This window comes from Esox lucius, chromosome 20, assembly GCF_011004845.1.
Source record: "Esox lucius isolate fEsoLuc1 chromosome 20, fEsoLuc1.pri, whole genome shotgun sequence".
In the NCBI taxonomy this organism is placed as follows: Eukaryota; Metazoa; Chordata; class Actinopteri; order Esociformes; family Esocidae; genus Esox; species Esox lucius.
In genome coordinates this window covers 31,886,609-31,904,884 of record NC_047588.1, presented here as the reverse complement: position 1 = coordinate 31,904,884, position 18,276 = coordinate 31,886,609, and the positions used below count along the sequence as shown (strand labels likewise).

The 18,276-nt window shown below is 45.1% G+C and overlaps 2 protein-coding genes across 4 annotated transcripts; one reads left to right on the top strand and one right to left on the bottom strand.

Moving 5' to 3' along the window:
- Nucleotides 1-237: 237 nt before the first annotated feature.
- cnot10 (CCR4-NOT transcription complex, subunit 10) lies at nucleotides 238-10,028 on the top strand. 3 transcript variants are annotated; one of them, XM_010884677.3, is made up of 19 exons: nucleotides 238-456; nucleotides 1,135-1,178; nucleotides 1,374-1,535; nucleotides 2,791-2,941; nucleotides 3,077-3,216; nucleotides 4,193-4,279; nucleotides 4,388-4,471; nucleotides 4,705-4,822; nucleotides 4,974-5,132; nucleotides 5,345-5,547; nucleotides 5,638-5,759; nucleotides 5,933-6,112; nucleotides 6,561-6,641; nucleotides 6,763-6,876; nucleotides 7,978-8,108; nucleotides 8,499-8,534; nucleotides 8,631-8,758; nucleotides 8,862-8,937; nucleotides 9,243-10,028. In XM_010884677.3, exons 1-19 carry the CDS (start codon nucleotides 438-440, stop codon nucleotides 9,422-9,424), a joined length of 2,217 nt encoding a protein of 738 aa, XP_010882979.2. In that variant the 5' UTR covers nucleotides 238-437; the 3' UTR covers nucleotides 9,425-10,028. The 3 variants fall into 3 exon arrangements, with proteins under 3 accessions (XP_010882979.2, XP_010882978.2, XP_010882977.2); XM_010884676.3 differs by having other exon boundaries at nucleotides 1,087-1,178; nucleotides 3,080-3,216; XM_010884675.3 differs by having other exon boundaries at nucleotides 1,087-1,178.
- Nucleotides 10,029-10,388: 360 nt separating this feature from the next.
- LOC105018897 (E3 ubiquitin-protein ligase TRIM71) lies at nucleotides 10,389-16,822 on the bottom strand. Its single transcript, XM_020041045.2, is given in 11 exon segments — nucleotides 10,389-11,258; nucleotides 11,261-11,407; nucleotides 11,410-11,833; nucleotides 11,835-11,888; nucleotides 11,891-11,944; nucleotides 11,947-12,011; nucleotides 12,014-12,152; nucleotides 12,154-12,393; nucleotides 12,519-12,617; nucleotides 16,550-16,714; nucleotides 16,810-16,822. Coding segments are annotated over 10 exon segments (1,482 nt in total). The 5' UTR covers nucleotides 16,685-16,714; nucleotides 16,810-16,822; the 3' UTR covers nucleotides 10,389-11,133.
- Nucleotides 16,823-18,276: the final 1,454 nt, after the last annotated feature.

Below are 18,276 nucleotides of genomic sequence, written 5' to 3'. Positions count from 1 at the left end.
TTTTAGATGTATGTCTTCCAATAACGTGGTAATGCACAGTAATACATAAGAATATTTTAGTTAGCCTCCTGATTTCTGCTGTTGAGGATGACAAATAATTTAATGTGGGGGCCACAGGGCTTCTATGCACTTTTCTTACATTACCCCTCCATACCGAAAGACGGTGCTACTTATCTGCAAGGGCAGGCCTGGTAATCACAAACTCAACGTCTTTTAGATTTGTTTACTTTAGCGTCATCTAAATGGCGGAACAGTGAAAAGAGCAATTCGGAGTGGTCTGATTTCGGATATCTCTATCAAGCAAGTGACGAACTAGCGGAATACTTATATTTATCATTTTGGCTAGCATACTTAACTAACGGATTGTTTTCTCCCAGTATTTATTCTAGTAAATCTGGTAAGGGTACTTCCATCATTTAAAGCACAAGATCCCCGAAATGGCAGATAACAACACAGGTAAGGTTGCTAGTTAGCCATCTAGCTATATAATGTTAGCTAAAGTGGCTTAACTATATACCATAACAATAGATGGTAAGGTAACTACCAGTCTAGTGTTGTTTAGTGCACTAACGTTTACACTGGATTTACATTCAACCGACCATAGGTTGATTGCTGGCTAGTTAGCTAAGTGTTAGCTAGCTAATAACGTATACCAGGCAACGTCGGTGTTGCTAACCATCTAATGACGTACAGAGTACTAGTTTACTGCTACTACTGGCCTTGTACTTGCTGTACATGAAATACTAGTAGTTGGCTTAATAGTAGCTGTCTAGTTATGGGCTGACTTTTACTAAGTAGTTAAACACTGAAATGCATTTATGTGACCCAAATAAACAAGTGGCTGGCTAGCTGCTTTTAGAGTTGTGCGACACGGGTACACAGTAGTACTGCTGTACTTTTTGCGTTAGCTAACTCATGTCAACAATCTTGACTGAGTAATATCAGTTGTCAACACGCCCACCACCAGTTGGACTGCATTAGCTTAGCTACGTTAGCATTTTTTTTTAAACATTGTGTGAACTTGTTAGCGAGCAGTTTGCATGAGTAGTTAGCTAAATGGGTTTTATATTGTTTTTATTCAACCAGAACAAAATGAAGTCAAGCTTGATAACACTTCCTCCCCTGGGATTTCAGACCAAGAAAAAGAAATGGCTGCAAATGCGTTCGAGGCTTTTACGGTAACCATCACCATTATATAATATCAAGAAAATGTGTGCTTTAAATTGTGCAGTCCTACCGATCTAGCGAACTTAGCAACACCCCCATCTGTCCAGCCTGTCCGATTATAATTATTGATTTACATTTGTTGATGCTTCCATTCCCCTTTTGTTTTTGGTTGTTATATTTGTTTTTTTCCCATCCTGTTAACTCAGGCTGGAAAATATGACGAATCTTTGAAACACCTTGGCAACCTGCAAGAGCTGAACAAGGAGGACTACAAAATTGCTTTGAATAAAGCAATAGCTGAATTCTACAAGAGTGGCCAAACCACCACAGGCACCCTGAAACAGACTCTTATTGCAATAAAAAACCAGGTAACGGTCAATTAACCTTTCATTACTTGTGGACAGGTTTTGTTGGACAACTGTCAAGGCCTACATAATGAAATCATTTTGCACACTTTTTGGAGACTGCGGTAAATTTGTATTGTACATAAATAATTATATACAATAACATAAAACAAATTGTGCAGGAGGGGACAAAAACGGTAATTGCAGCATGATGTGTTTTTGATGCCCTTTACTGCATATTTTTTTATTGTAGGGAATGTTGTTATGAAAGCAGCTGTCCTCAAGGCAGAGTTTTGATTGGTTGGTGCAGTTTTGAGGGTGGGGCTTACATTTCAAATGCTCAGAGGACGTTTGACCAGAGCTTGTGCTTTACATGAAACCTTAACCATAGCCCCTGCTTATTTTAGCAATTAAAAATATGAACTTTCGTTTGGTGGCTTCGGAGAGAACATTTTTGCCGACATGCGTATCAGTACCTGAAATACGATCTGGCACTGTGCTTCGTGAGCTTTGGTATTAGTAGTTGACCTTGGGCTCACTTTGTGTGGCCATGGCTGTGAATTACGGACCAACACCAAAAGTATACTTAAAGAAGAGTTATTCCAATAGTGCTTAATAAATATTATTTATGAATCACATTTAATGTGATGTATGTTCCAGTTTGTTCAGCACAGATACTTTCTGCATTCATTTTCTTTCCCGGAATCTCTGAAAGTAATTTTAACATAATTTTGGGTCTGACTCATTGACCTAATTCAGATCAAATGCTCTCATCTTTCTAGTATGTGTGGGATCTGGTCGTCAATGGATACCAGTTATATTGGGTATAGGTTCCGCCCAAAATAACTACGCACTGTAAGGGTTGGATTCCATGGGTAGAATTTGTCTGTACAATTCATCTGTATTGAATGGCGTATTACGCAATGCTCCTCTAGTGCTCTTTGTTATATTCTTAATAAATGTTTTACATATTCTAAAATAATGTATTTCTTAAGCCATATATGAATACATGAATAGAATTGTCTAGAATTTTTTTTTAAAGCAATGTTTCCCAATCCTGGTCCTCGGGACCCAAAGGGGTGCACGTTTCTGTTTTTGCCCTAGCTATCACACACCTGTTTTAAATGTTGCCCTGCCACTTATACACTTGATTGATTTAATCAACCTATCATCAGGTCTTTAATCTGAATCAGGTGTGTGAGTGCTAGGGAGAAAAAAAAACATGTCAGGGATTGGGAACCGCTGCTTTACAGTTTTGTATTTATTTTTTTCCCTGAAGGTTCACACTTCAATGGAAGATATTGATGGTTTGGATGATGTAGAAAACAGTTTGCTGTACTACAATCAAGCTATCATTCACTACCACATGAGGCAGTATTCTGAAGCTATTGCTATTGGGGAGAAGCTGTACCAGTTTCTCGAGCCGTTTGGTAGGTTTTAATGTTTTCTGTGCAAGTTTGTTTGTCAAATTAGACACATACATGCTGAATAATGATTATGTTTTTGACAAGTAAACCTTTGCAGCTCAACAGTTTGGCATGGCTTGATGATTTTATTTGTCCTAGAAGAGAAGTTTGCTCAGGTGGTCTGCTTCTTGCTGGTGGATTTGTACCTGCTAACGTACCAGCCAGAGAAGGCCCTCCATCTCCTCGCCGTGCTGGAGAAACTGGCTGTACAGGGAAATAACAAGAATGGCAAAGGAGAGGTATGTGTGTCTGTCTGCAATGGTGCCAAATGGGCACCCTCCGTCACCCAAGTTGGATGACGTGAGCTCCTGTATGGCTTTGGGTCTTTAGAAAAGCTCTGTCCAATGAATTACAATTACAAAACGTGTACTAGTTTACCCGTTCTGGGGCGTCTTGTTCCTTATGCTGGCATTCAGTTGTGGAGATTTCTTTGTGCCTGAGATTTGAAATGTTTCCCCCTTATTGAAATTACTACTGTTGCCAGATATTTCAGTTGCTGCGTTGAGAGTAAAGCTGTGGTACATGTACTTACGTTGTGGTTGTCTGTCATGTCCAGTTGATGTTCCAGGCAGAGTGCAACTTCTACATACACAGAGACCTGGTAGTGGAGGCAGCAGACCTCATTCAGGATAATCTCAGGGAGTTCACTGGAGGACAGGTAGTGGAGGCAGCAGACCTCATTCAGGATAATCTCAGGGAGTTCACTGGAGGACAGGTAGTGGAGGCAGCAGACCTCATTCAGGATAATCTCAGGGAGTTCACTGGAGGACAGGTAGTGGAGGCAGCAGACCTCATTCAGGATAATCTCAGGGAGTTCACTGGAGGACAGGTAGTGGGGAGACACCAGACCTCATTCAGGATAATCTCAGGGAGTTCACTGGTGGACAGGTTACTGGGACACCTCAACCACTCCCTGACACACCGTTAACCAGCAGACGCCATCATTGCACTGATGTGCCGTTGGAATTGGTGTCTGTTGGTTGTTGTGTCAGTCAGTGCAAAGGTGCCTTTAGATCAAATACAATATAATCATACTCTGGTTGACCATGTCACCCCTCCACCACCAAATAGAAACCTGACATCAAATACTTTAGGGTGTGCAGTTACACACTAGTTTCATCTGAGCACATTATTTCACAAATTAAGAGATCAGAAATCTAAATTACATGCAATGTGGTCAATTCATAGTGGTGGTGTCTGTCTTGTTTATTGCAGGGTGCCAACAGCTCAAACAAAGATGGTGGGAACCAGAAGGCAGAGTTCATTGCCATGATCGAGGCAGCTAAATCAAAAATGCACCAGGTAAGTTTTTGCACCGGTGGATCAAATGAAGAAAAATATGAGGAAAGAGAGAAATGAAACTTTTTTGTTTTGCTCCCTGTGTTTCACACTTGGCGTTCTTGTCCACAGTACAAGGTGCGAGCGTACATTCAGATGAAGTCATCAAAGGCATGCAAACGGGAGATCAAGTCTGTGATGAACACAGCAGGGAATGTGAGTCTCGACGTTGGTGTCGCTACACCCTGTTACTGAAGTAGTCGGTGTCTTGTCAGTTTGATCTGGAACCAGGCTATTACGCTGCTTATGAAACCTGCTCCTTAATTCTCTCAATCCTACTTTGAAGAACTTTAGTCTCATGCATTGATTGTGTGTCTGGATCAGAGCTAAACGTATCAAGTGGAGAGGTTTCCCTTCCAACCTGTGTCCTTGCCCCTGTCTTTCCACAGTCTGCTCCCTCACTCTTCCTCAAGAGTAATTTTGAGTACCTGAGAGGAAACTACCGCAAAGCAGTGAAGCTTTTAAACAGCTCTAACATCGCAGAGCATCCAGGAGCCATCAAGACCGGTACGACCCCCACCCCCCCCCCCCCCCCCCCCTTGTGGTTTGGGCTGGCCTGCTTGTCTGAGAAGGCCGGCAGCAGCTTGCGCATTAATTGAGTGTTACGTGTATGACAGTGAACACGAGTTACGTGTTTCTCGTCTCTTTCTGTGATCAGGTGAATGTGTGCGCTGTATGTTCTGGAACAACCTGGGTTGCATACACTTTGCAATGGGGAAACACAACCTCGGCATCTTCTACTTCAAGAAGGCCCTGCAGGAGAACGACCACACGTGTGCACAGCTGGGGGATGGTGGAGCGACGAGTAACGGGCAATGTGAGTGAACAGAAACCGAGTTAACCGTTAGAACGTCGCGGCTGCTCTTTGTGAAGAATTCATATTCCGCGCACATTTAAAGTGCGTTTTGGTACAGACTACGGAACCATATGTCTGAATCATTGTTTGGAAAACCGGTCCTCTTTTTTTTTTTACTTCTTGATACCCTGGTGTATCCTGTCTAGCTTTGTTGTCGCTCGGTTTCCTTTCAGCTAAGAAGTTCTCGGGCATCCCAATGTGCGCGCTGCTAGCCAACAAGCGCTATGAGCTGCTGTACAACTGTGGCATCCAGCTGCTTCACATTGGCCGGCCATTAGCGGCCTTCGAGTGTCTGATGGAGGCTGTGCAGGTGTACCACTCCAACCCTCGTCTCTGGTTACGGCTGGCTGAGTGCTGCATCGCAGCCAACAAAGGAGTACGTTCGGACACGCACAAGCGCGCACACAACTACTTAGGATGAAAATGTCCTTATGGTAAAAAAAATTAAATCTACATGTTTTTTCAGAGCTTAGAACAGGAGAACAAGGGTCTTCCCAGTAGAAAAGGGATCGTTCAGGCCATCGTGGGGCAAGGTTACCATCGCAAGATCATCCTAGCGTCACAGTCCACCCAGAACACCGTCTACAGGTCAGTATTTATTTTTCCTGCCGGGATATACCGAACCCAGGCTAACCAGCAGATGGCGCTAAAAACACTGGCTCGTGTTGGAGTGCAGCCTGATATTACACTACATAGGAGAACTCCAGACGTCCTTGTAACAAATCCATTTCTTGGTTTACTTGTCGCGCCGCTGTGTGTAGTGACGGCCAGTCTGCGGCTATCCCGGTGGCCAGTATGGAGTTCGCTGCCATATGCCTGAGGAACGGCCTGGTACTCATCCCTGAGCACCCGAATCAGGAGACGAAGGCAGAGAACGGCTCCAAGACGCCGAGTCAGTCGGGCAGCACGGAGAGCGGCTCGGAGAACAGCGACGCCTGCAGGTCAGTGGGTCGTCTCATCCGGAAGTTGACTTGAGTAAACCTACCGGTCGGAACCCTGAACGTTGATTGGCTAGAAGCTGTGATGTGTGTGACCAGTAAGGCCCAGATGCGGTGTATGGCTGATACACTGCCGACAAGAGCTGTACTTAGGCATGACGCATTGTGTTGACGATGTGTCCGCCTTATTGCTCTTATAAACTGGTTACGGTCACAATTAGAGCAGTGACGTGATATCGCACATGTGCTATATGGTCTCATATAACACGGCAATCATCCAATAAGCTGTCAGCATTCAGTCCACCTGGTTTATAAGACAATGTATTTAACTGTTATGTTTTTCTGTTCTAAGTTCGGGATAAAATAGTTTCATTGCCAGAATCACCAAGCATTAAAAGAACATTTTGGAACATTGCCCCTCACTCAGATGACTGTGTGGTTTGTTTGACAGTGGAAAGGGTCAAGAGGGGGACAAGTTCCTTTCTGCAGCGCCATCTTCACCTCTTCGTAAACAGGAGGTTGAAAACCTCAGGTAAGAGCCCCTAAATTCCATCCCTTCTTTGACTCCCCCATCTTTCCCTCCTCTCATTCTTTCGTTACTCGGGGCGGGGGTTGTGGCGTTGGTTGTCTGTGACCGTCCGGTGTGCCTGTAGGTGTTCCATCCTGGCCTGCAGTGCCTATGTAGCTCTGGCCTTAGGAGACAACCTGATGGCCCTGAACCATGCAGAGAAACTCCTTCACCAAACCAAGCTGTCTGGATCCCTCAAGTAAGATATGTCTCCATCCTCGTCCTCCCCTCTCTCTGCCACTCAGGCATGCTCCGTAGGCCAAGCTGTTAGCCCAGAGGTAAGGCCTGACACACTGTCTGGGATTAAAATCGTGGTGGACCTCTTGACTCGTCTATTTCACGATTCCGCATTCACATCAGTCCCGCTTTACTCGATTTAGACACACTTGGTTGTTTTCAGTGCGTAAAATGTTGAAATGGTCCTTTTCAAGTTGATAAAGATTCTCAGTGTCGTTTATATTTTCAGAAGCTGGTACCATAGCTAGCATAAAGAAGTGGTGGTGGTGGTGGTGGTGGTGGTGGTGGTAGTTTTTACCTGTTGTACAGGTGGAGTTACTATGATATGAATGTACTTTATGTATAGTGGGTTGACATCCACAGAAGCATCATATTGAGAATGTTGCCTTTAACGTAGGCACAGTCACGTGAAAAACAAAGTATACCCCCTGGAAAGTCGTCTAGTTCCATGTAGATATGTAATCTTCACTTTTACACTAACACAAGTTCTATTGAAAGGCAGTGGTTTTGTTTGTGCTAAACATGGAATTTGACATTGCCGCCAAACAATTCCACCTTTGACTCATCTTTGCAGAGCACATCTAGTTGTTTTGGTAAATATCAGGCGTATTTCAGCAAACCAGTACCGTAATTTCCCGTCACACACACACACACACACACATTACAAACCACTCCTGAAAAAAGGTCTATTTTTTTTTCCTTTCCAAAATATTCAAAAAGGAAGGTTTTGAGTTAGGTACAGAATGGTTCGATTTGTGGTCTTTTAATTTTAACCCTTCTGATTTTATGGAGAGTTAACAAATCCCCTCAACCTTTGGTTCTCAGCCTTGACTGTGAACTCTTAACAGTTAACCATGCGATGTTTTCACACTAAGCCATTATGTGAGCAGCCAGAGACCTTCTCCTGGTCCTAAGTCACAGCTGGTCCGCTGAGGCCAAGGCCATTTTGGTCAGGGTGGTGGAAGGTCCACCCATGTGAGAAATGCTTGTCTACAGCAAGGGAACCCCCCCTGCAGGAAGTGTGCTGTATTTGTCTGGACATGCTGCCCTGTGTGTACTGCAGGTTCCTGGGTCACCTGTACGCTGCTGAGGCACTCATATCTCTGGACCGGATCTCCAAGGCCATTGGTCACCTCAACCCAGAGAATGTGACGGATGTGTCCCTGGGGGTTTTGTCCAGTGACCAGGACCAAGGTGAGCCCCCAACCTTTGACATTTTGACTGCTCAGCTGCCGCTCGCACACTGTAGTATGGGTTCAAATCCGTCCCACTGCTCTTTCAGCAAGTACTCTCCCGTGTTTTTCCCTATTTCCTTAATCCATAAAGTGTAAAAATCCCAAAAATGTTAAGAGATTAATAATACTTAATTGGCAGCGAAAGAGTGTCCATTTCAATGCCAGATTCCTTTGGGGTCTACCGGACATATTGGGTGGGGGAGCAAGTTCGTTTCTCCCCCTGGTGACCATCAAAGGCAGTGATGGAAAATGCACTACGTTACCTTCCGTTGGTTTGACGTTCCATGTACGTTCTGGGGAACACGATGACCTGATCACCGCCCTGACTAGGTGTGTTTGTGTTCCACAGGGTCAGATAAAGGGGATCTGGAGCCTGTGGAGTCGTGTGAGTGCCCTCCCTGCTTTCCCTGTAGATACTGTCCATCTGAAGGAGGTGCCGGGACTGTGTTTGACAGTGCGTGTTGTTACTGTGTGTCCATAGCAGGGAAGCAGACCCCGCTATGTTACCCCAGCACAGTGAGCTCCGCCCGGGCTATGATGCTCTTCAACCTGGGCAGTGCCTACTGTTTGAGGAGCGAGTATGAGAAGGCCCGCAAATGCCTGCATCAGGTACAGCACACACACTTTAAAAAAATAAAATAAAAATCTATTTTAAACTGTCCTGGGTGTTTGTGTGTGTGTGGTATGAGCCTGTTACTCACGTCCCTCTCAGGCGGCCTCCATGGTGAACACAAAGGAGATTCCTCCTGAAGCCATCTTACTGGCAGTCTACCTCGAGCTGCAGAACGGTCAGGCACTTGAAATCTTTTCAAATTGCTCTGAGGTGTTTAGATGGGGTTTGGGGTTAAAATAACCTGCGTTTGACAAACGGCATGTGTTGTGTCTTTCCGGGAGTCGCAGAATTCCAGTTTTCTAATTGTCCAGTGACGGACAGGAGTAATGCAGGCTGACAGATAATTGATGGCTTACTGGGTGATTCAGAGTGGAGGGGTTAGAGGTCCAGACAGTCTGGTCTCACAAACGGCTGTGAATGAACTGTTTCTCTCTGCCGCTCTCTGCTTCCCCCCCCCTCCGTCTCTCGTTCTCTCCTCAGGGAACACACAACTCGCCCTGCAGATCATCAAACGAAACCAGCTCCTCCCCTCTGTGCTCCAGACGCCCTCCCCAGACACGCGAAAGAAGCCTACTCCCTCCTCCTTCCAGCCTGTTCAACAGCCCATCCAGCAGCCACCCATCCAGATGCCCTCACCCTTCACAACAGTCCAGCGCAAATAATCCCCTCAGCCCTCCCCCCAACCCCCCCCTCCCTAAACCATCACTGTCAGCACTCGCCTGTGGACCCCTATTAACTCTCAGTGTATTATTTATAGAAGACCGGCTGCCCCCTCCTCCCCTCCAGCGCCAGTGCAGGATGACGTTCTCCCTTGAAGCTGATCTTGGGTCAGCCTTTAATCCCCCACACTAATGGTTATGGTTCGGTGTGGGGGGGGAGAAGCTGACCCTGGATCTTTACCTAGGGGAAACGTTAACCCTCCGTGGCCAGACCGAGCTCTCCAAGCCAGGCCTTCGTAGTACAAATGTTCTCCCGGAGGGCAAATAAAGGATGAGTTCCAAATGGCTCCCTATGTAGTGCACCTGGTCCAAAGTAGCACACTAAGTATGGGGATACTTGGTATTTAGGACACACCTTCATTTGGTTTGGTAGTGGTGTGGATGGGGTTGATCACCAGCAGAGTCTTTGGAGCAGATCTGTCATTTCTCTGCTCTCTGAGAGTTTTCACTACCCATTCATGACCGCAACACCTGCTATATGTAATGACTGACTTCTAAGGCAGATGGATTAAATACCTGTATGAAAATAAATTTTATTTACAGAAACCATTGGCTGTTTTTGTTTGCTTATGCTTATCCAATAGCGTGTGGGTCTGGACTGGCTTTTCAAAGAGGATAAGCATGGTTAACGGGGATGAGTGAGCTGAGGTGGGGCTGCTGTCAGGAGGAATGTGGGGGTGAGTTGGGAGGGTTGAGGGGGTAAGTTCTGCCTGCAGGGGGAGAGGTGGTTTCTACTGGTTTCTACTCCAAACCAGGCTTTAACATAAGGCTGAAATATTGACCAGGAAGAAATACACATGGCAATGCAAATGGTCATGCCTATGGAAACCAACCAGCATTTGTGCTGAATAGTGCAAAATGATTTGGCAGATCCCCAGAAAATAACGGCACACATTGATTGACCCAATTTCACATGGTCAATCTTTTATTTATATTTTTAAGGGTACATTTACTTCACTGACAGAACTAGCACTTATGTTCCATAACAAACTGGCAGTGGCCATATTGTAGCAATGGTCCACTTAGGGAATTGAATGTGAAATGATTCCCTATTGAGGGCACCATTTGTGACCTGGGCTCATTGGGTCATTGTCAAAAGAAGCCTGATACTAAGGATTATCTGGAAGTAGGTTGCCATGTAAGGGAACTGGGGTTCTTAGGTACTGTGTGGTCGTAACATGAGGGGAAATGGTTTTACTGAGGTATGGAGGCAGGTAGCTGATGGAAAAAGAATAGTAACTAGGTATATTATGTCTTTTCCCCCCACGATTCTGCTTTGAATGTAGCATTTTAATATTTAACTACATTCTCAGATTCATTCGTTTTTGTAAACATTCATAATTATAGACCATTTGCCCTGGCAGTGCAAATAAGATTTTAAATATATATAAATGTTAAACACAGCTTTTCTCTAGCATTGAGGTAGACTGATTTTAATCAAAATGTTACTGGCTAAACCCTTACACCAAAAAATAATTACATTCACACAAAGATAAATATGGTAGGTATGATACAGAGTAAATATTCCTGGAATGCAAAAAATTCCCAGAGAAAATCATTAGAAGAATATATTGCCAGCACAGTAGTGCTACTATAAGGAAATCATTTTGATGCGTATCAGGAAAAAAAATCCCTTTGAAAACTAGCATAGACTAGAAAATAAGGATTCTGTTGTTTCCAAAGTCCGCTACAACAATCCTTCCATCAGGCGTTACAGCCAAGAAGGACGGCTGGGCCATCTGTCCCAAGCTGCTACCCTGAGACCCAAACTTGCACAGTTGGGTTGGAACACCTGGATCCGGTGGTTCCAGGAGTCGGCCACCACAATGCGTCCCTCCTGGTCCAATGCTACACCCTGTGGCTGCAGAAACTGACCACTACTAGCACCTTCTGATCCCAGGAAGTGAGCTGACTGGCAGTCCGGATAATTAGCACGCGGTGGTTGTTGAAGTCTGTCACCACTAGATGTCCACGAGTGAAGACCACACCCCTGGGGGAGTCGAAGTGTTCCCATAGCGATCCCCTGAAGCCGTACTTGTTGAGGAAGATGCCGTCCTCCCTGAACAGCTGGATGCGATGGTTCCGGGTGTCAGAGACGAGGATCTTTCCCTCCGAGCGGACCGCCACATCCCAAGGGTAGTTGAATAGACCATTCTCGGTTCCCTTATCCCCAAACTGGAGAAAAAACTGGCCTTTGAAGGTAAATATTTGTATGCGGTGGTTGTCAGCCACAATGATTCTCCTCTGGCCATCACAGGCCACACCAGCCGGTCGGTGGAACTGACCGGGTCTACAGCCCAGGGAACCAGACCTGTGATGGAAGGAGCAACACAGCCTGAAGACCTGCACCCGGGTTGTTGCTACGGTCAGCTACGATTATGTAGCCCCCCTCGTCCACACACACACCCCCCAGGGGCGACAGAGCTGCCCGTCCCCGTCCCCCTCCAGTCCAAACGAGGCCAACTGCGGGGGGGGGGGGTCTGGCCGTAGCTGCGGCAGGACTTGACGAGCACTTTGAAAGGGCTGCCCAGACGAGCACAGACACCAGATGTCCTCCCTCTGCTTCAGGGAGGTAGCAGACTGTGTACGACCCATTCTGGTGGTCGGACACCTCAGCAGTCAGTCAGTTACCGTTGGGCGCAATCACCACCGCCGACACTAAATCCCCCCCAGGACCGCCTGGGCTCTCCGTAATGATCATACCCTGACACACTGAGAGACGCGCGCCTGCCCTGCAAGCCCCGATTCACACCCTCTCCCTGGGCCTCGGAGAGGGGGCGAACGCCCTGGAGCTGACCAGGCCCCAGGGACTGGATGGCAAGTAGAATCTGGTTGTGGTCAGCGGTGGTGAACATGTTGCTGTCAGTGTCCTGCGGCAGCAACAGCCCCCTGAGGGTCTTCAGCTCTGTGGTCTGCGTGAGCATGGGGGGGGGGGGGCCTACAGTCATTCAGAGACCCAGATCTGTTATGTGCAGGTGTGGTTGTGTATTATATGTACTGTACAGTACGGTAGTACTTCTAAATAAAACCAACTCACTTTCTGCCACCACTCCATCTCTCGTTCCTCCAGGACTGCCTTATAACGCTCCATGATGGCTTTGACCTCTGACTGGACAGCCTTGGTCTTCTGTTCCACCTGCTAAGCTGCAGATAAATCATTAAAAAGGAAAATCTACACGTTGACTTAATGTTCTACAGCGGTGACCAGTGAAACGCCCCCATGTTGAGAAACGACTGCGGACAGAGTCAACCGCAGCTGGGTAGGTTGCTGCGATGAGAAAGATTTTGCACATACAGACGGGTGAGAAATTAAAGGAAAAGCCAACATGAAGTATCTTGGTAAGGTGTTCGGCCAGAACAATTCTACACGTCTATGGAACTCTGCCTGGAGGGATGGACCACAATCTGACACGCTGGTCCAAAATGGTTCATAGCATATGATTCACGTCATTTTCATAATCATCAAACCGTTCAGGGACCGCTCGTACACTGTGGATGGGGGCATTGTCATCCTGGAAGCAATAAAATCCTTTCCTTACTCAAAAAGTCTAGGTCAACTGTTTTTCTACATGCCACAGAACATGACAGGATGTTACTTGTTTAATTGTATCATGCAGTACACCAGTATGGAACCATCTAAATTGTGTTCCTCCACTCATCTTTTCAGGTGTATCCTTTAATAAGTCATCCGTCTGTATCTGCATTTTTATTTTGCAACTTGGGTCCTGGAACAACTGGAACCAGAGTATTTGATGCCTGAATGGCTGGATAAAAAATAAAAAAAAGAAGGGATAAAACATTTGGTAGACATCATGGCATCAATGACATTTCCCTACATAGGTCAACTTAGGCCAGTAAAGGACTTTGACTAATTCAAATTCAAGGTTTAAATCAGGGCTTTCCAACAGATCAACTGATCAACCGACCATAGAGGACCCTAAAAGGTTGCATTAAAACACTATCAAATTCAGTGCCATTTTCCCAGTCAGTCTGTCTGATGCATCTCTGTCCACCCCTTTTTATGCCAGGATAGAATAGGATAGATTTACAGGTCAACATTATGTAGGCAATGTTACATTTTATACATGTGCCGTGTTTTTCACGGTTTGTTTGAATTATTTTGGCAGAGCCTGCATGTTAAAAAAACGTTATAGTTTTTTCCTGCTATCACAAATAAAGACAGCAAACAGCTACTACTAGTTAACGTGCAGCCATTAACGCATCTATGGTCCCGACAGATATGTAACTTCAGAAGTTTGTAATGCTGCTAAAGGGAACCCCCCCAAAATGTTATATGATTTTGAAATGTTCCCATTTAAAGTCCAACCATTACTCGTTTTTGAGTGGTCATTTTTGTTAAGAAAACGGATAGAACAGAGGCTTAACTTAGAGCTTGTGCCGTAACCCATATATCCATCACTGCAGCCTCCAAGATGGTTTCATTGTGAGGTCTGTCCAGAGACTGGCTGGGAAACAGCTGCTGTCTTGGCCTGGGGCCTACTTGCTGTAGTGCAGGAGCTACAGGAATACAGTAGCTTTCTGGTCCGAGATACAACAAGGATGAGAAACACAGATGAGACATGAATGTTTGTGTTATGTTAGTTCTGTTTTGGTTGGATTATTATTGTTTGTGAGGACTGATGTAATTATTTTATGTTTTTATATGAACTATATTAAACCATTACACTATTTGGGGCATTGATTGTGCCGATGACGATCAACTGCAAGCTATTGGCAACTCGTAGCCCATTTGTAAGTAAGTCACAAAAAATTGGAGAATTAGCTAGCCAGTATAGCCTCTTGTTAACCACTACTACAAGTCCAGCTGATGTAGGGAAGAAAGAGATAACGTTAGCAAGTGGCTGGCCATCTGACAGATAATATCAGCAGAGATGAGATGACTGACTTTATATTTGATGATCATAATATTATTTAATTAAAGTAATATACAACTCATCATCATATTTTATTCATGTGAATATACAGTATTATGGTGATCAGCACTGCCGTCATCGGCACAATCAATGCCACAAATAGTGTAATGGTTTAATATAGTTCATATAAAAACATAAAATAATTACATCAGTCCTCACAAACAATAATAATCCAACCAAAACAGAACTAACATAACACAAACATTCATGTCTCATCTGTGTTTCTCATCCTTGTTGTATCTCGGACCAGAAAGCTACTGTATTCCTGTAGCTCCTGCACTACAGCAAGTAGGCCCCAGGCCAAGACAGCAGCTGTTTCCCAGCCAGTCGCTGGACAGACCTCACAATGAAACCATCTTGGAGGCTGCAGTGATGGATATATGGGTTACGGCACAAGCTCTAAGTTAAGCCTCTGTTCTATCCGTTTTCTTAACAAAAATGACCACTCAAAAACGAGTAATGGTTGGACTTTAAATGGGAACATTTCAAAATCATATAACATTTTGGGGGGGTTCCCTTTAGCAGCATTACAAACTTCTGAAGTTACATATCTGTCGGGACCATAGATGTGTTAATGGCTGCACGTTAACTAGTAGTAGCTGTTTGCTGTCTTTATTTGTGATAGCAGGAAAAAACTATAACGTTTTTTTAACATGCAGGCTCTGCCAAAATAATTCAAACAAACCGTGAAAAACACGGCACATGTATAAAATGTAACATTGCCTACATAATGTTGACCTGTAAATCTATCCTATTCTATCCTGGCATAAAAAGGGGTGGACAGAGATGCATCAGACAGACTGACTGGGAAAATGGCACTGAATTTGATAGTGTTTTAATGCAACCTTTTAGGGTCCTCTACGGTCGGGGGGGAGGGGGCGGGGGGGGTTTACAGCTGAGTCTTTGTGCCATTGATGCCTATGGCCTTGAATGCATCCCAAATTGCACTCGCTTTTCAGTACTCTACTTTTGACCAGGGCATAGGAGCATAGTCAATGAAGGAAAAGTGCATCCCGATGTGCAATTCAGAATGCACTTGAGTTATTTTAGTGGCATGTAACGGAGTTGGTGTGCGGTGTATGTAAAGGGGAGAGGGTCATCGGAGGCATCTTCCTGGAATTCCACTCTGTTGTGCCAGTCCTTCTAAAGCTGTCCTATTCTCAACAACCTTCCCTTTCCATTCAATTCACAGCTGGATGAGCCAATACCCCCCAGGAGGGGCCCTTTTATCAGAGTGGTTGTCTGCACCCCAAATGTGTCCCCCTTCTTTAATAAGGTTCTGGGGGAGATATTTCACAGTGTAGAAAAAAGAGGTCTGTTTTGGCACAGAATTGGGGGGCTATAAATAAGCTATTTGGCCTTCCCTTCCCTAACTCTCCTATTCCCCTGCTATAGGCCCTGAAGAGTGACAGAGGACGCTAATGACCCAATCAGTTCCTGATACCGTGCAGTCTCACAGTCCGAGTGCCTTGTGAGACACACACACGTCTTTCTATCCTCGTGGGGCCCAGAAATCCATGTTCCCTATTCCGTAGCGCTAAACCTAACCCTCATGCCTAAAGTTAACCTAGCTGTAAAACCTAACCCTCATGCCTAAAGTTAACCTAGCTGTAAAACCTAACCCTCATGCCTAAAGTTAACCTAGCTGTAAAACCTAACCCTCATGCCTAAAGTTAACCTAGCTGTAAAACCTAACCCTCATGCCTAAAGTTAACCTAGCTGTAAAACCTAACCCATCATGCCTTAAGCTTGAAGTAACCCAATTCTAACACTATGCTGTACTTTTTATCTAATACTTAACCCCAAAACTGAAATCACATCTTCCCTAGTGGCCAAAGACCACATGTCGGCCAAAGAAACTATGGGGACAGGTTTTACAATATTTATAGGAACATCAAGTCCCTACATGTACACATAGAGGCAGATCTCACACATACACACACACACACGCATACACACACACACACACACACCATTTAAACTACCAGTGACAACAAACCTTGAGCGCCCCTGCTCCCACTATACCGTATCTTCTCTGACCACAAGGATTTAATCCACTCATTTAGAGAACACATGTAACCTGTAATCAGTTGAGTGACTTCTCCGCCAGTCACAGATCCACGCCAGCACCCACCTGTACGGCGTGCAGGCCCTGCCTGGGATCTACCAGCAGCTGGACAGTGAGGGTCCTGGAGTCCTGAAGGATATCCTGGAGGTATCTCAGGCTGTGACTGGTGTGAACACCCACACTGCATTTCCCATAATGCATTGAGCATTTGTCACAGCAGAAATGCACCACCTGCAGGGGGACGGACACAGAAGTACAGTCACACGTGCAGCTAACATATACAGAGAAATGGGTAGGATTAAAGGGCTATAGTGTGCAGAGAGTACAGGACAGGAGGGAAGCCACAGTACAGGAGGGAGACCACAGGACAGAGACCACAGGACAGGAGGGAAACAACAGGACAGCAGAGAGACCACAGGACAGCAGGGAGACCACAGGACAGCAGGGAGACCACAGGACAGCAGGGAGACCACAGGACAGCAGAGAGACCACAAGACAGCAAAGGGACCACAGGACAGCAAAGAGAGCACAGGACAACACACGTCTTCATTATGTTCAGCTCCATACATTCACGTTATACTATAGTTCACAACGAGAGTGTTCATGTAACTTCTGAACTGTGAATGTTCAGCTCTCCTGAGACTGAGTCACTCCTTCCAACAAAGCCACAGCCTGGTCCAGTGATAGATGGCTAACAGGCAGATTGCGGACAGTTGTTCCATCCTTCATCACAGTGGTTTTAGTTTGTGTGGTGCTTTTTAGTTGCTTCCCTTTACATGGCAAAACCACAGTTCAATAAGACTTACCTCTCACTGAAACGCTTTCATGGAAATAGATCAGTATGACTTTTGTAGGTAATTCATAAATAAAAAATGTATTGGTTGATTCTACTTTGATGATTCATAACACACTACTTGTGTATCTGTTGGCCCGGAACTGTGCGGCAATCATTTTCCACTGAAATGTCTCTCTCAGTAGGCTACACTCTCCAGTCCCTAAAACAACACAGTAGAGTTCATATTGGGTTGATGTATGTAAAAGAGGGGGAGGGGGTTGATAGGGTCAACTAGGTTGCTGATAAACTGTGTATTCATCTGGCTGAAAAATATACAATACGAAGAGTGAGAGAATAAAGAAGCCCGAACTGCTAACTCAAACTCACAAAATGCCCATGCAAATCTTGTTTCACAAAAGTCACATGGCCTTGTGCAGAAAAAAACACAAATGTGTGTGTGTTAACATGTAAAAATATGTCCAATGGTCAGTTGGTTTGTGAATCCTTTCAGGAACATGCATGATTTTAATAAAATGCATAAGCGCAGTCTTTTACAAAGATTACCAGGTTCATCAGCTATCCTGGTTGGAGGATTCCTAGATCTATTTTCCCCTTCTGATTCCAGTTATCGTCCAACCAGGATTTCTAGAAAGCTTGTTGGGAAGGATACCAGAATTTGGAATTGGAACCGTGACAGGGATGGTGACTCATTTTGGACTGACCATAATGTCTACAGTACATCTAGTACCCATCTGACCCTATGCCAGCCCCCATCCAACCCTCCACTGGGTCTCCTACTATACAATACCCTTTTGGCGACGGATGGTTTGGGTTCTGTCATACCTTGTGTGTATAGTTTAGTGTGGAATGTAAATTCTAACATTAGCTTGAATCTGCGTGGCAGCTGATTAAGGTGCCTTTCCCACAAAAGCCTTGAGATGCTTGACTACAGACTTTATGCTTGGCTACGGTGTTGTGTCTGATTACGCTCACTGCAGAACAGTCCTTCTCTCTATGT

Excerpts from the sequence above, each read along its gene's own strand:
- cnot10 (XM_010884675.3), top strand. Across the intron at positions 1,536-2,790 it reads TTATTGCAATAAAAAACCAG|GTTCACACTTCAATGGAAGA; the intron begins GTAACGGTCAAT and ends TTTTCCCTGAAG. Across the intron at positions 4,823-4,973 it reads TCCAGGAGCCATCAAGACCG|GTGAATGTGTGCGCTGTATG; the intron begins GTACGACCCCCA and ends TTCTGTGATCAG.